Source organism: Tenrec ecaudatus, chromosome 12, assembly GCF_050624435.1.
Source record: "Tenrec ecaudatus isolate mTenEca1 chromosome 12, mTenEca1.hap1, whole genome shotgun sequence".
Classification (NCBI taxonomy): Eukaryota; Metazoa; Chordata; class Mammalia; order Afrosoricida; family Tenrecidae; genus Tenrec; species Tenrec ecaudatus.
Window position 1 is genome coordinate 88,821,863 of NC_134541.1, and position 19,741 is coordinate 88,841,603.

At 41.2% G+C, this 19,741-nt stretch overlaps 1 protein-coding gene across 1 annotated transcript in view; it reads left to right on the forward strand.

Annotated features, from left to right (window-relative positions):
- The first annotated feature begins 238 nt into the window (after positions 1 to 238).
- TLL1 (tolloid like 1) overlaps positions 239 to 19,741 on the forward strand; it is a 285,131-nt gene continuing 265,628 nt past the window's right edge. The window contains exon 1 of the mRNA XM_075564238.1: positions 239 to 968. Coding sequence (XP_075420353.1) covers positions 800 to 968 — 169 coding nt within the window. The 5' untranslated portion in view covers positions 239 to 799. The remainder of the gene's footprint in view (positions 969 to 19,741) is intronic.

Below are 19,741 nucleotides of genomic sequence, written 5' to 3' on the forward strand. Positions count from 1 at the left end.
GTAAAATATAAATGGAATTGCCAGCGAACTCCTGTCTGTTTGTTTGTATAAGACTATCAAAAGAAGTCAGCGAGGAGGCTGCGGCCCGGATCTTGACCCTGATTGTGTGAATAAGTGAGCAGGATGCTAGTGATTGGGTTAGATGCTGCGAAGATTCCCCCCCTCCCGGCCCCCGCCCCCAGTTCAGAAGAGGGTAAAAGAGCCCCGGAGGGCGGGGGAGGCAGGCAGGCATCCCCAAGTCCTCACACTTTTTTGCTTTCCTCGCAGTCAGTTGGCTCGGCTAGCTCCTGCAGCCTTTTAAGGTCTCCTGGCGAAGAAATGGCTGCCCCCCACCCCCTTCTTCGGTCGCCCCTTCCAATTCAGACGTGCTGATGTGCAGGCGGGATTCCTCCTCCCGGGGAGGCTGCGGGCGCAGGCGGCGGCTCGGGCTCGGCTGCGGGGTCCGGGAAGCGGCGCGGAGCGGCGCGGCGCGGGAGCTCCGGCTCGGGAGGCAGCGGCGCCGCGGGGCGCTAAGTTGGGCGGCCAGGAGGGCTCCCCGCGGGCTGCGAGCGCGCGCGCCCCCCGCCGCCTGGAGCCCAGTTCCTCACCTGCCCTCCTCCCCCCCGCGGGCCGCGGGCCAACTTCTCCCGCGTCTGGGGGCCGGGCAGTCCCTGCCCTCTCTCCGTCCCACCGGCACCCGCGGGGCTCAGCCTCCCGCGGGGGAAGAGGGCTAGTCCCCTCGCCCTCACAGCGACAGGGGCGGCGGGCCGGGCTCCGCGCCTCGGGCTCCGGTCCTCCTTTTCCTCCCGAGGAGGGGAGGATGGGCTTAGCGACGCTCGCCCGGAGGATGCTCCTGTGGCTGGTGGCCTCGGGGCTGCTTTTCCGCGGGGAGCGGCGGGTCTGCGCCGCTCGTGACTCCGATTACACCTGGGACGGGGACGAAGAGGGGAAGGTGGACACGATCGATTACAAGGACCCGTGTAAAGCCGGTAAGTGCCTCTCCAGCTCGGGACGCCGGCGCGCCACGGACGGCCGCGCTCCGTTTTGATGGGGGGTGGCTGGGTGGCGGCTCACCTGTGTCCTTCTCTGTCCGTTCTCCCTCCTTTTATCCCTCGCCTGGGGGTGGGGGTCCGGTGGGGGTGGGGGTGGGCAGCCTTCCCAGCTGGAGTAGGCTGGAATTCTTGCTCTCGGGGTGGAATGCCAGACTCTAGTCCCCCCAGTGTTGACAGGCTCCCTAGGAGTTGTGATCCCACCCTGCGTCTCCCCACGCCTCAAAGTGGGTCCAGTCTGCTGCCCTGGGTTTACAGCCCGACTCCGGGTTTCTCAGGTCGGCAGGGACCGCACTTCCCCTGAGTTGAGCTCCGGGGAGAGGCTCCCCAGCCCTGGGCACTGTGTGGGGACGCCGAGGTCCGTCTGTGGGTTCGGCGCGGTGGGGCCGGGGGCGTCGGGCACCAGGGAAAGTTTGGTGCCCGCGTCAGCTTACCTCCCGGGCCCTCAGAGAGCCGGACGTGCTGTTCTCCATAGACACGCCTTTGTAGGGATGGCACAGGACACCCCGCTCCTTTTCCTGAGCCTCCAAACTAGCAGGGATGGTGAGCCTGAGAGCGCTCTCACGCGAGAGGGTCATCAGAGGCGACGGCCCATTTAAAAGAAACTTCACGCAAAACAAAGGTTATTCCAAGCGGCTCCTCCATTCAAACGCGTGTCTTCGTTTCTGGGAACACCCCTGGGAGTTTTGGATCAGCACTACCTGGAGCCCAGCCTCGCCCGAGGGCCCTCGGCCGCCTGGTCCTCCCCCCCCCCCCCGTGCCCGCCCCGCGGCCGGTCTCTCCTCCGTGGTCCGTGGGGGGGCGGGGGCCGAGCCCTCAGGACCCTGACCGCCGAGGGAGCGCAGCGCCCCGGGCACCCACTGCACCTTGGACGCTTGGGCTCTCAGCTCTGCCGGGCTGTCCTTGCGTGGGAGACAGTATTGATGGAGAAGGAAGTTATTACAGTGGTTTTAGACAGACATTGGAGTAGAGTTGTTTGCAAGTTAAAAGCAGGAAGTTCAGATGAAGGCAGTGGGTAGCTTAACAAATGCCCTCTTTTTCTAAGCCCTGTGCAAGCATATTGGGTCAGTTTGTCCAAGCGATGGCTTTCCCTGCATAGCTATGTAAAACGCGCTCGGTTGCTCTTGGGCCCAAAGGAAGGAAGACTTCACAACGGAAGGGAATGCTGGAAATTCCCTTATTTTTAACCACTGGTGGCACTCTTCTGGCAAGGCGGCTGTGTATGTGGTGTACCTGACATGAGCTGTTCTTTGACACATTCTTTCTCAGCTACTTATTAAACACCGGGAATAACCTAGCAGAGAAGCGTGCCAGTCTGGAAGTCAAAATTTCAACGTGATCCCCTCTTGCTTGTAAATGTCCTGTTACTTCCAGCACTCCCGAATGTTTCTGGAACATTCCTGTTCATTGGGAGGAAGGGCACACTGGGTAGCGAGTGACTGGGCAGGGGCTCATGCTATGGTAGGCTTCATGATGAGAAACTAAATGTTTTGAAAAATGTTTAGAAACCAGTGCCAATTGTGATTTATTGTTTGTGGTAATGTAGAACCATAATGCTATTTTTGTAGTTTTAGATTGTGGAAAATCGAACCAAACATAATGCAAGTTTTCCACAGATTGTGTGAGCTTTGTATTGTTAGACTTGCCTTTTAGAGTCTGTTGTGTGAAAGGGTGCCTTGGGGGCACCATGAGTTGTGTTGGGCTGCAAACCACAAGGTCAACAGTTCAAATGCAGCAGCTCTGCTGAGAAAAAGGATGCTTTCTGCTCCTCTAATGATTTACAGCCTTGGAAACCCGAGAGAGCGCCCTACTCCATCCCATGGGGCACCACGAGCTGTAATCAGCTTGATGGCACTGAGTGGCCATTGTCGATGGAGGTTTGTGAACCATATTATTGGCTATTAACATGAAAACCTAGGGTGTGTCTATATATTTGTCTAATTTTGGAAAAATATGTTTTTAAAGTGTCCAAAGAATAGCTAATGCACTTTTAAGAGTTTATTTTTCTCAGGCTTATTTGCCCAGAAGGAGGTTATGTGAACATTTTGAAGAAAACTATCTTTAAGAATATTTCAAAATTTAAAACTTATGCATATTGAAACATGCTTCAAGTATGTTTTCCAAAAAAAAGTATGTTTTACATTCCACAATAAACATACATCTAGGGCAAAAAAATCATTACATTTATTCTACCCCCACTTGAATATTGGTTGGTTAATATAGCTGTTAGAACAAAAATCACCACTTTGAACACATTATTACCCTGATATTATTTCTTCCTTGTCTAAGTGGAAGAGACCACATGAGCATGCATTTGTTTGTGTCCTTTATGTGTTGTGCGAGAGCAATAAGAATGACTCATGATTTGATATCATTTTTTAAAGTGACCAACTTTAATTTCAAGAAATTAAAGTCTTTCATTTTCTATCTTGGCTAAAGTTTGGCAAAACCTTAGTGTCCCCCTCTTGGCATTGTAAAAACAAAAACACACAAAAAATCAAGTAGAAGTACTACTGACCAAAACAAAAACCAAAAACCGTAGTACATGGAAATCCCATCCAGAAGTCAAACAAGGTCAGTGAGGATAAGTTTGCAAAAGCCAGGGACAGAGAGCTCTCCAGCCACTTGGAACCCTTTTGATCTACCTTTTTCAAAGACTAGAGTTGAAGGCAAGGTCCAGGAACAAAGTGCCTTTTTCTTAACTTCACGGACAGGGGATCAAATATTCTTCAATCTATCTCATAGCTAGATTTAACAGTTAGCTTAATTTTATGACTTCAACACAGTTTTGAGATTCATCACAGCCTAATAAGGTAGGATTTGGTCATCTGCCCATTACACAGATGCTTAGCCAAATTAAGTGCCTTTGAGAAGATGATTCCAGTTTGAATTACAAGTGTCCTGGCTGCAAGGTCGAGCTGTATGGAGTTTTGCACAGCATTCTTAACTGGCCTATTGAAGCCTCTCTTGAAGTAAGAAGAACAGAAATTAGCTCAGGTTTACCTAGGATACAGGCTACCCGAGAGATACGTTTACAAAGGAGAAATAATCTCAATTTGCTAAAAATTATGCCATCCTTGATATATTTGTGAAATAGCATACAATTTGTATATCTATCATAACTCTAAGTACAAATGTATGGACTAATAGGGCAGAAAGGGCACCTTGTGTTAATTTAAATCCATTCTCCTGCCATTTTGATATAGGAAGCTCTTTGTTTGGTATAAGTGAAGGTAGGTAAGTTAGTGCAACATAACTTCCAATATGTCACCAGATATCTCAGGGGAGAATATAGGTAATTTATTTCTGTGTGAATGTACTCGCAGATGCACAATGATGCAAATAATTCCCCAGAGCGTGTAGCTGTCCTCCATTTCTTCTCTGTTTGATGCATGGCCATTGGAATCGGAATCCGGTTTCTCTCACTTTCTCTCTTTCAGAATGGCCCCAAGGGATACAAGGGAGCTGATGCTGCAGGAACTCACTCCAGAACCCAAACTTAGGGGTCTCGTGTCATTGTTGTACTATATAAATTCATATTATTCTGAGTTTTGATCTGGAGTGCCTGGCAAATTTTAGTGTACACATTGATCTGCAAGCAGATTTATCTAGAGATGACATGGAAAAGCAGAGACATGATGAATGAAGTTCCTGGTTATTACCAAACTTCTTTCTTTCTTTCTTTCTTTCTTTCTTTCTTTCTTTCTTTCTTTCTTTCTTTCTTTCTTTCTTTCTTTCTTTCTGCCTCTCCACTTTCTTTATGCCTTCCTTCTATTTTATGTGTGTTTTGAAGAAGATATCAAGAAATCTCATGCAATTGAAAATTAAAGACCTAATGAAAGAGATCGAAGAACTTAGTGTTTTGAATGTCAGGTAGAGATTTGTAAGACTTATTCAGAAGAGTATAAGCATCTTGGAGCAAAAAAATTCTCTAGTCTCACTGGTGCAGCAGCTGACCCCACCAGCCTGCTCTGCAGGTGAGAGCTGCGGCAGTCTGCCTCCATCCTTACAATGACAGCTTTGGGGATCCCATGAGACAGGCTACTCCACCCGACAGGGCTCCTTTGGTTTAGAATCTACTCAATAGCAGTGGGTTTTTGATATTTTACCTTGACTCTCCCAAGCAAATGACTCTATTTCCTGGAAAAAACCCAAACTTGATTAGAGGTCTCTGACTCACAACTTGCCTTTAGAGTAGCATTTGCAATTCATTTGTCTAGCAATAGGCTGTGGTCATCCTAGAATATGCTTTCTGCTTTCATAAGCCATGTCCTAGAGTCCTAGCACATGCACTCTTGAAATAGTTTTATCAGTTATCATTCCTTGGTAAGATTTTTCATTATTTTTTGTTCTCAGTGCTGCACTTTCTTACATTGAGAATTTGGTAAGTTTTGCTCTTTAGAATTTGGAGTTCAACCTCCTGTCCACTTTGTTCTTGCTAGGTGATATAAAGTCAAGGTTGACTCGTAGCGAACCTACGTACAACAGAGCAAAACACCACCGGCCCCGCGCCATCCTCACAATTGCTCTGTTTGAGGCGTTGTTGCAGTCACTGTGCATTATATTTTGGATGCTTGGGTTCTGTTCTTTATTCACTAGCCTTAATTATTCAGTCTTCTTTGTAGGCCCATGTCTACTTGATTCTCTCATAATTGAAAGTATCCAAACATATAACTCTCTACTTGCCCCTTTCTAAATACAAATCTCATAGTTTTGTTTCTACTGAGCCTTTTCTGTTTTAGTTTTCAGTCCTCAGCTGTTCTTGAACTTTTTTTGATTCTTAGCTTGTCTCTGATGCCAACTGAGAAGTAAACAAATATACATTTGTTGTTGGTTTTTTTTTTTAACAAGAGGGATGGGAAGGATGGAAAAGGCTTTATATTTTGGGGGGTTAGGTTCTGTTCATTATTTGCCAACAGGACAGATTTATTTTTCAGATATAGTCCCTCCGACTAAGCAAGTTCTAACCTTCCTACTGCCATTTTAAATCCGTGGTTTCCTGAGACCCCCCTCCCCCCCCCCCCGCCACACACACACTTTCTGCTGTGTAGAAGGCAATGTCTTTTGAAAATTAAAATAATCTAACCTGAATACCTACTCTTGGTGAGTTTGCATAAATCTTTACTGTTTCCATTCAGGTCATTGCTTTGAGGCCTCCTTAGTAGGCCAATGTGAGACAATAAAAAGTGTGAAAAAACTTAGCAAAGGTGTTTTGAAAAAGTGAATATGTATTTTCAGAATTACTTATCTTACCGACATGACCACTTAATCTTCTACAAAAGTCTAATCGATGCCATACACAGTCTCTGCAGGACCCACATTGTCTTCCTTCAGTGTCAGGTATTAGTTCTCTTTCTACACCATAGAACTTTCCCTGATGTGAACTTGAACCTCCTTGCCCTACTGACTGCAATATTCTTTTCAAATCTTCTTATGAATACTAGTCATACTCATATTTAATAATTCCTTAAACTTCACAGTCAAAAGGATTAGGTCATAAATTGGTTGAGCACTCAAATGGGTAGTGTTGATGGTTGATGATTTACCATCACTATTAAATTAGAATACTATCTTTGTGTCTAATAGTACTTTATACCATCTTCTTGTGATATTTAAAACTGAGATCATTTCTAAGCTTTCTAAAAATGCGGAGAAAGGACAAGCAAGTAATCCACTTAAAATGAGGGATTGCATATCCTGCTGGGACCATCTGGTGTCTGGGGATACTGGGAGGTGAGGATTTGCCATTCCCACCCCCCTAATATAACAATACCTCCTGTCCCAACTTAAACGCAGAGTTAGGCCAGATCTCAGGTGGCTGGCAAGATTCCTAGAAATGTAAGATCTCATTTAATGGAAGACTTTTCTGGCCTCTTGGAGTTCTTTTATATTTTAAAGATATGTGGTCAATCATGGATTTATACTTTCCTAAATTAAGGAGTGGAGTCTTCTCCCCAATGCTGCATGCAACAGAATGATTTAGCACTGTGATTTTGGTGGTTTATTTCCTTTAGTTATCTGTTGAATGATAACACCTGGGGAGAAAAACATTTGTAACCGCAAAGTTGTCGAATGAATTATATAGAATGTGTTTGTTTTTTTTCTCCCTAGAAAGTAGTAGGAGGGAATCCTTTGCTTATTTATTTAGTTCTTGCCATTGTCAGCTCTGAAATGACTACATTTTGAGACGGTTGTGGGTTGGGCTAATGGAATGCTTGTTTTGTCAGCTCCTTACACATGTGCACTAATCCTGTCAAGCTGTTGTAAAGAGCTCAACTATTTATTTGTTTTAAGAAGCATTGTAAACTAGGTGTTAATTGAAATCCAGAGAGTGAATTAAGAAAGTGTTTGTTTCAATCAGTGATTCTTCTGCAATTTACATTTATAGTTTAAGCTAGAGTAAAAGATACCAGTTGTTTTTTAAATAAAAAGAAACATCTTTTTTCCTCTGAAGTTTTATTCACAAGTAATGTACATATCACATAATTCAATAGTTCAATCATTCAGTCATATCATGGAGAATGGTACAATCACCCCCACATCAAATTTAGAACATTTCCCCTCCCCCACGGTCATGTTGCCTTTAGGATGATTCATGCCATCGCAATCTGTTAAAAGCAGCTTCTTTAAATGATAATATTTCTGAAGAGTCATCCACGAAGGAGGTCAGAAGTTCCTCCAGCTATCTTTTTCCCAAACAAAACCTAAATGTATGTGTTAGTATGGTATTTAAAAAATATCCAATTCAATGATTAAAAAGCGATTTCAACAGTTTCTAAAACATGGCACCGTTTGAAATATCCATCCACGGGAGTTATTAATGGTGGGAGGCAAAACGTGTACGTTGTACTGTTAACATTGGAAAGTTTATGCATTGTCGAACTTGTTATTGATGACTCTTAATTTAGGTGATAGGAGAAGCGGAATGGTAACAGGCTGGACTAGCCTCCTCAGAGTGTCAGCGCTTGGGGAGTGGACCCTAGGGACCCTTCTAGCTGCTCAGGACTGGAGGCTGATAGCTGTGTTCTCTACGTCTTCTCTTCTCTGCCTATCTGTGGATTTGAAGTGTTTGGTAACAGAGTCTGAGGTTCCGGTGCAGCTTTGGGAAAGATGGTCGATGTCCTCTAGAGGTGAACCGCCACGCCTCTGCTCCTGACTTTGCCAATCATGAATTCTTGGGAGTTTGTGTTTTTTACTAATGTTATTATGCTTTAAGCATTGTGCATAATTCACAATGCTCCATAGACCCGAGAACTTAATTTTCTTTTGGAGAATGGAGACTTTTCAAGAGACCTTATTTTTGGATACTATGCTTTATCTTCACGGTGCATAATAATCTTTTCATACATTCATCTTTTTATACTTAAAAATGGAAATAGGGTCTCCTGTCTTCTCCACACCCCATCAAGTAATGCTATTTTCGTCCAGTTGGACACATAAGGAAAGTGAGGCTCTAAAAGATTAAGTGGATTGGCTTTTTCTTATCACACATGGTCAGTGGTGAGAATGTGGATCTAGGCTTCCGAAAGACTCTTTCTCCGTGGATGGAGTTTGTGTGATGGGCATTCATGCCCTGTAATTATCTTAATGAGGATATACTTGCTTGCCTTCAGTATGCTTGCTTTTTACAAGTCATAAAAGGTATTGTGGAGATGGCCAACACTGTTCAGTTGAATGGATGATTGCACACAATCTGCTCTCTTTCAAGACAGATGTCCCCAATAGTGGAGAGTTCCAAATGATATACCTAATTATATGTGAAGCATCTGAAAATGCCTACGTTAATAGAATTAGGGAATTATTCACATGATAACTAATATACAGGGGATACGGCTGTTTGTTAACCCAAGTTTCTAAATTGCAATAGCAGCCTTTCCATGTTGAGTAAGGCAGGAGCTGAACAGAGTCCAGGCATTTGTGTTCAGTTCCTGGCAGAGTCCTGCCATTTTGTGTGGTCCGTGTGAAATTGTTGCCCACTTTGGATTTGCTTTCTGAGTGTTCATTGAATTCATGAGTCTGAGCCCATAAAGAGTGTGAGAGCCTTCTTTCAAATGCAGACAATTCAAGAAAATGGTTCACAGTGTACAGTATGTATGTAAATGATGTGTGAATGACTTTGAGAAAACAAATATGCTTTGTGAAGGTTCCTGAAGAACTTCATCTTTTTCAATCCCAATTTGTCAAGAAGCCCGAGGATCCAGTGAATGAAAATTTTTAGAGATGGTAGGATCCAAGTAAATCACTTGAAGTTTTAGTCTACTTTCCCAAGACACACTTGGTGTGTTTACTAATTGTCATAATTACTATATTAGAAAATATCTTTGAAGAAAATGAATTACTTTCCACAAATTATCATACTGTCTATCAGTAATAGATGTTGCTTGGACTTGTCTTCTCATAAGTTGTTTTGTGGTGGTGGTTGTTGTTTATAATAAAAAGTCTCAGATTCTCAATGAAATCATTGCCAAAAGTTGTTAGTCTTGTGGCTTTTGTTATAGTTATGAATAAATTCCATTAGAAATTAACAACACGAATCTAGAATGTACAGTTTCATTTAAAGAGAACTGGATGTTGTGTCAGTATTTCTTTGATTTAATTATATTATCCTGGTCTGCTTAATGCTTCAGAATTTAAGTTCCTTAATATTTCACTTAGGGTGAGTGATACCTAGTCACTAGAATATGTAAGGATTAAATGCAAAAGGATTTAACTGGAATGTACTGTAGAGAGGTAAGTTATTAATGTAGCCAATATTCACACCTGAGGTGCTTCAGAAACCTACTTGGGGACACAAATATGTCCCCTTTCCTATGAAAATTCCAGTACTTAATAGGATAATACCCCCCAAAAGCAGCAGAAATTTAAACTGTCAATATGAAAGCACAATAAACAACAGAGGGAATGCATTGCATTTGGGTGAGAGAAGGCTTCTCAGAGAAGACAATATTTGAGCTAGGTTTTAAAGACTTAAAATGTTTTGTTTGTTTTTCCCTGAAGGAATGGCAAGATAAACCATTAGAGTCCAACAGCTAGGATAGAAGCGGACACTGAAAAGCTCCATGAAATTTTATGAAAGTAAACGATGCGGAAATGTAAAGCAGAGCCTGGGCTTGATTGCAACTATATAAAGACAAGTGGGGATGTGAAGGACAGTCTAGAGTAGTTGGTGGAGAATTAAAGGGCAATCTGAAGCGGGGAGACTTGTTCATGTCATAGTAAAAATAGATGCAAGTGAGGATGGATGCTTTAATTTGAACTGCATCAGCAACTATGTAAAATAAGAGTTGGCTCAAGGGACTAGTGACCATCCTGGGTCACCTCAGGATGAACCTACACAGAGTACATGAAAATGAGAAATCAAAGATGGCATGCCACCTCTGTGACTCTGTATGGGAGTGGCTGCAGACACTCTTAAAATGAACAAAATCAAATGGAAACACTAAATAAATGTGTTTGGTAAAGCACATGCATTTGGTTCTGAAATCTTTCCGAGTTAAACATTATACTCGATTCGTCGGTACTGCTTACCCCTACATATTTTTGCTGTTCTACAAAAATAACTGGATATACATGCACAGTAGGTTTAAGTCATTGGCCTACCAACCTTGAGGTCAGTAGTTCAAACATATGAAAGATGAGATGAGAGATGAGGTTTTCTGATCATGCAAAGATTTAGTCTCAGAAAGCCAAAGAAACAATTCTTCCCTGGCCTGCAGGGCCACTATGAGCTAGAAGCCACTCAATGAAAGTTGTTTTCTGAATTGAATTCAATGTGGGCATAATTATTCTTTTAACACAGCAGGACTGAGATTATTGCTATTCTTGTTGGAGTTTTCATCATTCATTTAGTTGGTCTGAAACTGTATTCTCTTGGCTCTTGCTGAGTTTTGATGTCAATATTGAGTCAGTCTCAAATGCTTTAATAGAGTTAGTGGAAGACTAGAATTCATTATTTTGAGTGGATTTTAAAATAATCTTTCTTTGCTTCTCTTGAGTGTCTGAGTGGGTGGGGGATCTCTAAATTCTCCACTTCCACGCACTGAGCCTCGACATCATTTCAATTCAGAATGGAAACTTCGTTCTGGTTTTTATATCTGAGACTTCTTCCTCCTTCTCACCTTCAGTCTCGGCTACTCTATTTCATTCCAATGTTTAGCTCAACTATACATTGTTCAGTAAAGGCAGCCTTTTGAAACCTTGAGCTGTTCCATGAGAGGAAAAAAAAAAAGAGGCTTACTACTCCTGTACTGGGTTACAGCCTCGTTGCTATGGCTCGATGGCAATGAGATTTTGGTTACCTGGGGTGATATGGGTATAATTTTAATCTTCTTTATTCTGAGGAGTCCTGGACTTGGGCGTCTCATAGTTTATCCTATAGACTGCACGTTGGGTGGGTTCTGGGGTTATTTTCTGTGTTTTATTAGATTGCTATCAGTCAACATTGACTTGATGGCAGTGAATGTTGCAGTGAATTAAACCCCAGGAAACAGAAATAGCAAAACTCATTTCAGTCAAATTGGCAAATGTGCTGGTTTGGGACATCTGTGTGTCACTTTGGACTGCCGCCTTCACTTACCATGGAGAGTTCTAACTTTGGTGCCATAGTCACAAAACCAAGACAGTGTGAAGACCCTTAACCTCACATTTTAGCTACGGCGAAAGACGAGCTTTAGTACCCCATCTGTCATGCTGGCGGAAATAGGAACCTTTAAAAAGGATTATTTAAAAATTACAAATCATGGCATTTCTATACAAAGTTTAAATTTTAAAGTGAATAAGTGGCGCTTAATCACTTTGAAGTGAAATTTGTTTCTTATAAAATATGAAATCTAACCATAAAATCTCCTATGAGAATAGCACATATCTATTTTTCTTAGCTTGGAAATTTTTCAACCATCAAACCTCTCTTATTTCTTTCAGGATATTTGTTTTAGTCTTGAGTATGGAAATAACTCTAGAAGTTTTTCGAATTGTTTGTAAATATTTGATGGTTAATGTTAACCTTTTGGCCCTTCACTTGAAAGAATTTAATTCCAATTTCACAGTGTTACTATGTTGTTCAGTCTAGCCATTGTGATTATCAAAGGACAAACACTGCTTGAATAAGGCAGACAGCAAATTCCCTGCACTAACTTACTGCTTTGAGGCAGGTTTTGTTACTCTTTTTAACAAGTAAACTTGATTCACTGCCACCTAGCGGTTGCTACTCATAGTGACCCTTTAGGACAAGGTAGAACTGGCCCTGTAGGTTTCCTAGACGGTAACTTTCTGTGGCTGTTGAAAGCCCTGTCTTTCTCACAACCAAGAAGAAGGAGCTCAGAATATACTTTTCTTACATATTTAGAAAGGTACACTTGGGTTATGCTCCTGTATCTTATGACATTTCTGTCTTATTGACACTGAGAAACAGAGAAGCACCTTACTATTGCACAAGCAACATTGCTTTAATTTTGAAAATCATTAATAAGAATTTTCATTTTTTATTTTCTTTACTTAAACAAGCTGTTTCTTTAATCTCTTCTTCCATGTTTATTTGCACATTTAATAATAGAATTTTAATCTTATTTAACCTTGTGTTCATTCAAAATTTTTCATATTACCTCCAAGTTATAAGAACTCACATGAAATTTTATTGGTTAATTTGGAGGAATGTAGTTGTGAATGTACAGTTGGAGGTAGTCAACCAAGTTCTACAGCATACAATCACTATAAAACTATTCAGGAGCCCTGGTGGCACAGAAGGTAGGGCATGGCTGTTAGCTAACAAGTCAGCTGTTGGAACCCATGCACTCACCCCTCCAGAGGTGGAGAAAGAGAACTTGGAGGAAGGAGGCAGTGTTTCCTGGCCACTCTGTTCTCTAGAACTGCTGGAAGTCAGAAACATACTGGCTCTTGGCTTGACAGTGGTGGGTTTGGTAATTTGGTCTTTTAAAAATGCTATTCTGAAGTTCTAGACAATCGCAATTATCCTAATTTATCTTGGAGCAGATTATCCAAATAGGTGGAATTGGGGACAATTTGTCTATATGAATAGTGAATGGAATTGAAGTAGAAAAGATGACTTCCTAGACCGTATCACTCACTGGCTAATATTGTTTCTGAAACTATACTGTTAATGATGTCATCGAGTTAAACATTCAGCTTGCTATATCTACTTAATTTTAATTACAGAGCCTTTTCTGGGAAAATATTAAGCCATTGACCTGAAATGCATTCATGTGGAGGTTCAGGCCTCTTTTATAAATGCACTGGTAGTATGAAAATTAGGAATGGAGGGAAGCAGCTTTGAAAATAGCCGTTACCTCCTTCTCAGTTTTGCTTTTCAGGAGCCATTTTTTTCTTTCCCAGTTATTTTCTTGTCTTTTTACAACAACAGACGCAAACCCTCTGCCATGACGGTGACTCCAAATCGTCGTCTGTCTTGTAGACGGAGCGGCCCCTGTGCGGGTCTCAGCTCATCGTCTTCTTCTAGGAGCAGACGGCCTGCCTTTCTTTGGTGCAGCGGCTGCTGGGGTGTGCACTTAGCAGTCTGTGAGCGTTCAGTTTAGTGTCAACTTGGGTGGGCCAGTGTTCGCCCATGATAGCATCTAACATATACAAGCTGAATCTGTGTGGTAAAATCTATGACGGGATCTTCAGTGGGCTCAAGCACAACAGCTATTGTGCAAAAGGTGCAGGACTGGGCAGTGCACAGTTGTTTACTGTGCTTTTCCCTGAGTCAGAAGGACTTAGCAGCACCTTTGCACTGCATGCCTTTCAGTTTCTTGTATTATAATAAGCCATTTTCAATATGCATAGTTACCTTTGCTCTGAACATGAATTCTCCTCTAAAGAAATCATTAGGTTTTCATGTCGTGGAGTTTCTTTTTCAAGATAATGTCATAACGTGAAAATGTGCTTGCCATTTTGAGTCACTGGTGAACATGTAAACTAGCATTCAGACTTCAAACAAGATTTTCAGTTGATGCGGTCATTAAAGGAATTATGATATTTATACATTACTTAAGGACATTTCTTAAGTATATTTGCACTACTTAAAGTTTCATCCACAATAGATTATTTTATTTTTTATCTAAAAGTAAATACAGTCTTAATATATCTCTAAATATCCGACTAAGGAAAGCCAAAGAAGAATTGTTGCCTTTGAATTATGGTATTAACAAAAGCTCTTGAGTATACTATTGAATAGAAAGGTTATTTAAAAAATGAACAAATCTGTTATGTAAAATGTACAGCTGGGTGCCTCCTCAGAAGGGAGGATGGCAAGACTTGATCTCACATATTTTGGATATATCATGAGGAGGGAGTTGGCCCTGGAAAGGAACATCTTATTCAGTAAGGTTGGAGGGTCAGTGAAGGAGAGGAAGACCTTCAGTAAGATGGATTGACCCAGTGGCTGCAACAAGGCAACCATAGCAACAATTGTGAAGGTGGTGCAGACTGGGCCGTTTTTAGTTCTGTTGTGCATCCAATTGCTGTGAGTCTTAACTGATTTAACAGCATGTAACAGCAGCAGCATCAACAACAGCAACAACAACTCTGCCCCTTCAGGATATGTTATCTGGAAGGACCATGCCTTCTAAAGAGAAAATCAGGGAAAATAAATGTTCCATCAAGAAGATGGATTGACACAGAGGTTGAACCCTGAGCTCAAACACAGCAATGACTATACGGATGGCATAGTGTTTCGTTCTGTTATACGTAGGGTCTCTGTATGCATGAACTGAGAAGATACCATCTAATAAGAAAAGCAACAACATTTAACATCTAGGTCTCTGAGCCATTTCAAGTCTGGGGTCTGCTTCAGCTTTCTGTAGGTAGAGATTCAGTTTTGCTCGCACCACTGACTGGAATTTCTATCTCATTGGAATTGGCACCACTTGTTCCCTTGTTGAAAATTAGCTGCCCATCCATAGTTGGTTAACTGACTCTGAGTTTTCAATTCGTGGCTATAGCTGTATGTGTTTGTTCTTGAGTTAATACTGTGCTGTTTTGATTCAGTGAGTAGACGAGGGGGTCCCTCCGAAAAAACAGAACTGCGCTGGGCCGAGCGCAGCTTTCACGGTATGCATTTTTCCCACTAGGTGAGCAGCTCGCTCTTAGTGCACACAGTAGCATCTTCTGGGAAGGTTCTCTCTGGCCACAGTGAATTTTTCCATAGAAGTAGTTCCACACGGACCTTGTTTTGTGTGATGGCCTATTTAAGAGAACAGCTGCAGCTGTGAAGTTTTGTTTCCTGCTCAAGAAAAGTGTCACAGAAACTGTTGTGTGTGTTGGATGCAACTTACAAGGACTGCACTGTGGGAAAAACTCAAGTGTATAACTGGGATTCTTATTTCAAAAAAGGTGAACTGTAGATGGATGACAAACTTCATTCTAGGTGTCTGTCAATTTCTCAAACGGATGAAAATGCCAATTGGTAGTGCATTTGGAGTTTGTTCCACCAGGTCAGAATGTTAATCAAGTTTTCTATTTAGAGGTTCTGAAAAGATTGCATAACAGTATGGGACAAAAAGGCCTGATGTGCGGCAGACAGGGGACTGGTTTTGTCACCACAGCAATGCACCTGCTCAAGCAGCCATCTCAGTGTGCTAGTGTTTGCCACAAAGCAGCACGCTTCTCTTGCCCAGGGCACCTGACTCACATGAAATCGCTACATTTGTAAATGAAGGACATGCAAGGATAGCAATTTGACGATGTAGAAGAGGTGACCTAAGAAATGAGGGAGATGCAATCAGCAATCCCAACAGCTGAGTTTGAAAAATGTTTCCAAGAATGGAATTGCAGATTTAACAAATGTGTTTAGTGTTATTGAGAGTACTTTGAAGGTGATAAGGCTATTTTGTAATAAAAAACAAAAAACATAGCTTTGACAAATTTTTCTTTTTTGGGGGGCTGTACGCTCTTGTATGCTTTTATATTGGGGGTATGAGATCTCTTGCGTTGTTCTTTCTACAGTATTACTTTGCCTATTCGGGGTTTCTTCCTCTCCATATGAAGTTGCTCATTTATGTTTTAATTTCAGTAAAGAATATTGTTGGTATTTGTATCACAATCACCTTATATGTAGTAGAATTTGCATCTAGTAAAGTTGGCATTTTCACTTTATCACTTCTTCCAGTCCATGAATATGGGATTTCCTTCTTTTCCTGTAGGTCTCATTTAGTCAGTGTTTCATAGGTACCTCTAAGGTGCAGTGTTCAGACACTCAGTTGCTAACCCAAACACGGCCAGTTACAGCCCACAAGCTGCTCCACACGAGAAACACGCAAGCATTTGCTTCCAGCTGCTCCACATGAGAAACACCCAAGCGTTTGCTTCCAGCACAGATTATACCTTTGGAAGAGCTGGACGGCAGTTCTCTCCTGTCCTACGGGTTTGCTATGATGGCAATGTGTTTTATCATTTTTGGGGATACAACTATTTTATGCCTTTGTTAGGCTAATTCTTAATGTCAAAGAACCCAACAGAATTTTTTTGTATTGATCTTTTTAGCCTGCAAATGTCGCTAAATTCTTGTATTACTTTCGGCAGTTTTCTCATGGTGTTTTTAGAGTCTCCGTGGATAGAATCATGTTATCTGCAAATAGAGGTATGTTTACTTCTTTTCTGATTTGAATGCCTTCTCACTCTCTCTCTTATTTTTTGTCTGATTTTTCTGGTTTACATTTCCAGTAAAAAGTTGCAGAGGGTGGGCAATTTCGTCTTATTTCTATTTCCAAAGGGAAAGCTCTCAGCCTTTCTCTGTTGAGTGTAATCTTGACTGTGGTTTTTGATATATGTTCCTAATTGTGTTGAAAACTTTCCATTCTATTCTTATTTTTCTGAAAAATTTTTCATTAGAAAAGAGTGAATATTGCTGAATGCCTTTACTCTATCAGTTGCTGTGATCATGGTATTTTGTTTACTTTATGTAGATTACATTGATTGATTTTTTTTTAATGTTTAGCTATCCTTGTATGAATTACAATCCATCATGGCATATGATTTTTTTTGATAAGTTGCTGAAACCCATTGGCTAGTATTTTGTTGGAAATTATTGTTTCTACGTTCGTATTGGTCTGTAATTTATTTTAAATACTGTCATTGTATGGTTGATTTAAGTTATCAATTATGATGCTGACTTGTTAGAAAGAATTCAGTGGTGTTCCTTTGTCTTTGTTGTCTTTGAAGTGGTTAAGTAAGATTAGTGTCAATTCTTCTCTGAATGTTATTTTCGTTGTTGGCATTTTTTAAAATGACATAGTCAATTCCTATTCATTTATTCTTAGTCTGTTTGTGTCCTTGTGTCTAAGGCATGTGTACTGTTCACAGGAAAATTATTGATCATGTTTTCTACTTTTTAAAAATCCACCTGTCATTTTCTTTCTTCTTTATGAGGCATTTGGACTACATACACTTAAAATTGTTACTGAAAATAAAGTATCTGCCATATTCACTTATTTACTTTCTGCTTTTCATTTTTTGAGTGCTTCAAACCTTCTATGTTGGTTTCATTCTGATTTTTCTGGTTTTGTTTGTATTTGGCTGATTTCTTGTGATCAGCCTTTTTTTCTTTCTTCCTTCTTTTGTTCAGAATGTTTTTTGATGATGATTTCTTCATATATAACATTGCAAAACTTCTAACTGCAACAGTGTTTACTATGTGAAGAGCAATTTACATGCAAATTTAATATAAAATATTTTCTTCCCCATTTCTGTTGGTGTTTCTATTAACATCAGTACACAGCCTACATTCATAAAAGCATACTTTATGCATATTTCTTAAAAACTTGATGTCATGGTTTAAATACTGTGTTGGTGTGTTAGTTCGGGTGGACTAGAGAAACAAATTAATAGACACTCATGTGCATAAGAAAGAGCTTTATATAAAGGAACAATTGCATGTTGAGAAAACATCCCAGCCCAGTCCAAAACAAGTCCATAAGTCCTATATTAGCCCATATGTCTGATACCAGTTTCTACTTTCCTCTTCAGACTCATGCAACACATGCAATCATGCAGAAGAAGCATCTTAATACTGGTGGGGGTCTCCAAATGGCTCCTCAGGCTGCAGGGCTCTGGTTCCAATAGTGTGGCTCCATGTGGCTTGCCAACAGGAATGTCCCACAGGGAGACAAAACAGAGAGCGTGTCTGGCCTCCAGTGAGCTATTTATTTCCATCGTGACTTTGAACGAGGTCATCAAGCTGTGACCTGATTGACAGACTAGACTCCACCCCTTTGCAAGTTTACAGTAGATTATGTAACTGCCACAGACCGCCTGTTATTGACTTGACAATTTTGCACAACTCTTTAGCCATATATATTTTTAAAATAAAATAACAAAATCATATTTGTACCTAACAGGATAAAATTACAATGCATACAATTAAATATGTTCCAAAGCCTCATTTAAACATTCTATAAGTGAACAACACAACAATATTCTATGTCTAACAATTGCAGTTAAGTGAACACCTACACCATAATTCTATAATCCCATGAATATATTCCCCCACCTATGAAAGTTTGTAAGCCAGCCACTTTATACCTTTATCTGCCTAATTTTGGGGATCCAATTTCTATACTGCCCACTTAAACACCAGCCCAGTGCTCTGAGGAGACAATCCTATTCTTTGATGTGAAGAATCTTCTTTCAAGTTGGAATCTTGTGATGTCTACATACCATAGGCAAAATCAAATCAGGATAGGCCACCCATAAAGTCAGCAGCAATATGCACCATTTCACAGGCTCAAAAATCTTCTCTTCCTCTGGTCAGGTTCTGGTCAACTCAATGTGGGATGTACACTTAGCCTCACCAGGGTGCCCATTGGCTGCCTTGCCTTTAGACCATGGGCCCATCACAAATTCTCAACAAGTCCATTCCCCTTGTGCTAGGTCATGAACTTCAGAGCAGTTAACCTGCTCTTGTCTTCTCCTCTCCTCCCTGAGAACTAGGTCCATTGTGTCAGTGACCAGACTCAACCCAGCTCCTTACTGCTGCATTTCTCTCACTTCTACTCAACAATTAGATACAGGTGGTCACCTAGCAAGCATTTTAGCCTCTCCACAGGCTCCCTTTAACAGTTTAGTCCTAGAGTGATAGTACCTTCAATTGCTCTAAATTTTTTCAGCCTCAGGCACAAACCATTAGTTCAAAGTTCAAAAAGCCAAAGAGTTCTTTTTTTCTTCTGTCAACTTCCTCCTAGGCAAGTCCCTTCACCTTCAAATGTCTTCAGCACTCAAGACCCTGGGTGCCGCTTATTGTTTTATAGCCTCTTTGCAAGCATGTCCTAACCCTTTTAAATTCCAATTTAATGGCTGAAAGCAAGTACTCTTACAAACTCTATTTTTACATCCCATGAATCATTTCTATCAATCATTATATCAATAATAATGAGAAGCAGAAAATAGTATAAACCTAGTAGAGCCAGATCGTAAACACAATCTTAGAACAATCAACTTCTTATCATCTAAATTTATCCCACATGGCCTTAGGGCTCTGGCTACATTGCCTCAAGCCAGGGCAGGACCTTCTATCAACCATTTTGACCCCAGTCAGTGATTTTCATTGAGCAGCATAGTCTCAGAGAAGTTCAAGAGGTGGTTTTGCCACCGGAGCTCAAGATTCACACTCATCACAATCATTTTCACCATTTCAGACAGGATTAACTAAAGACAATTTCTAGATATCAAAACTTTAAATTCCTACATTCTTTCCAGAGAACAAC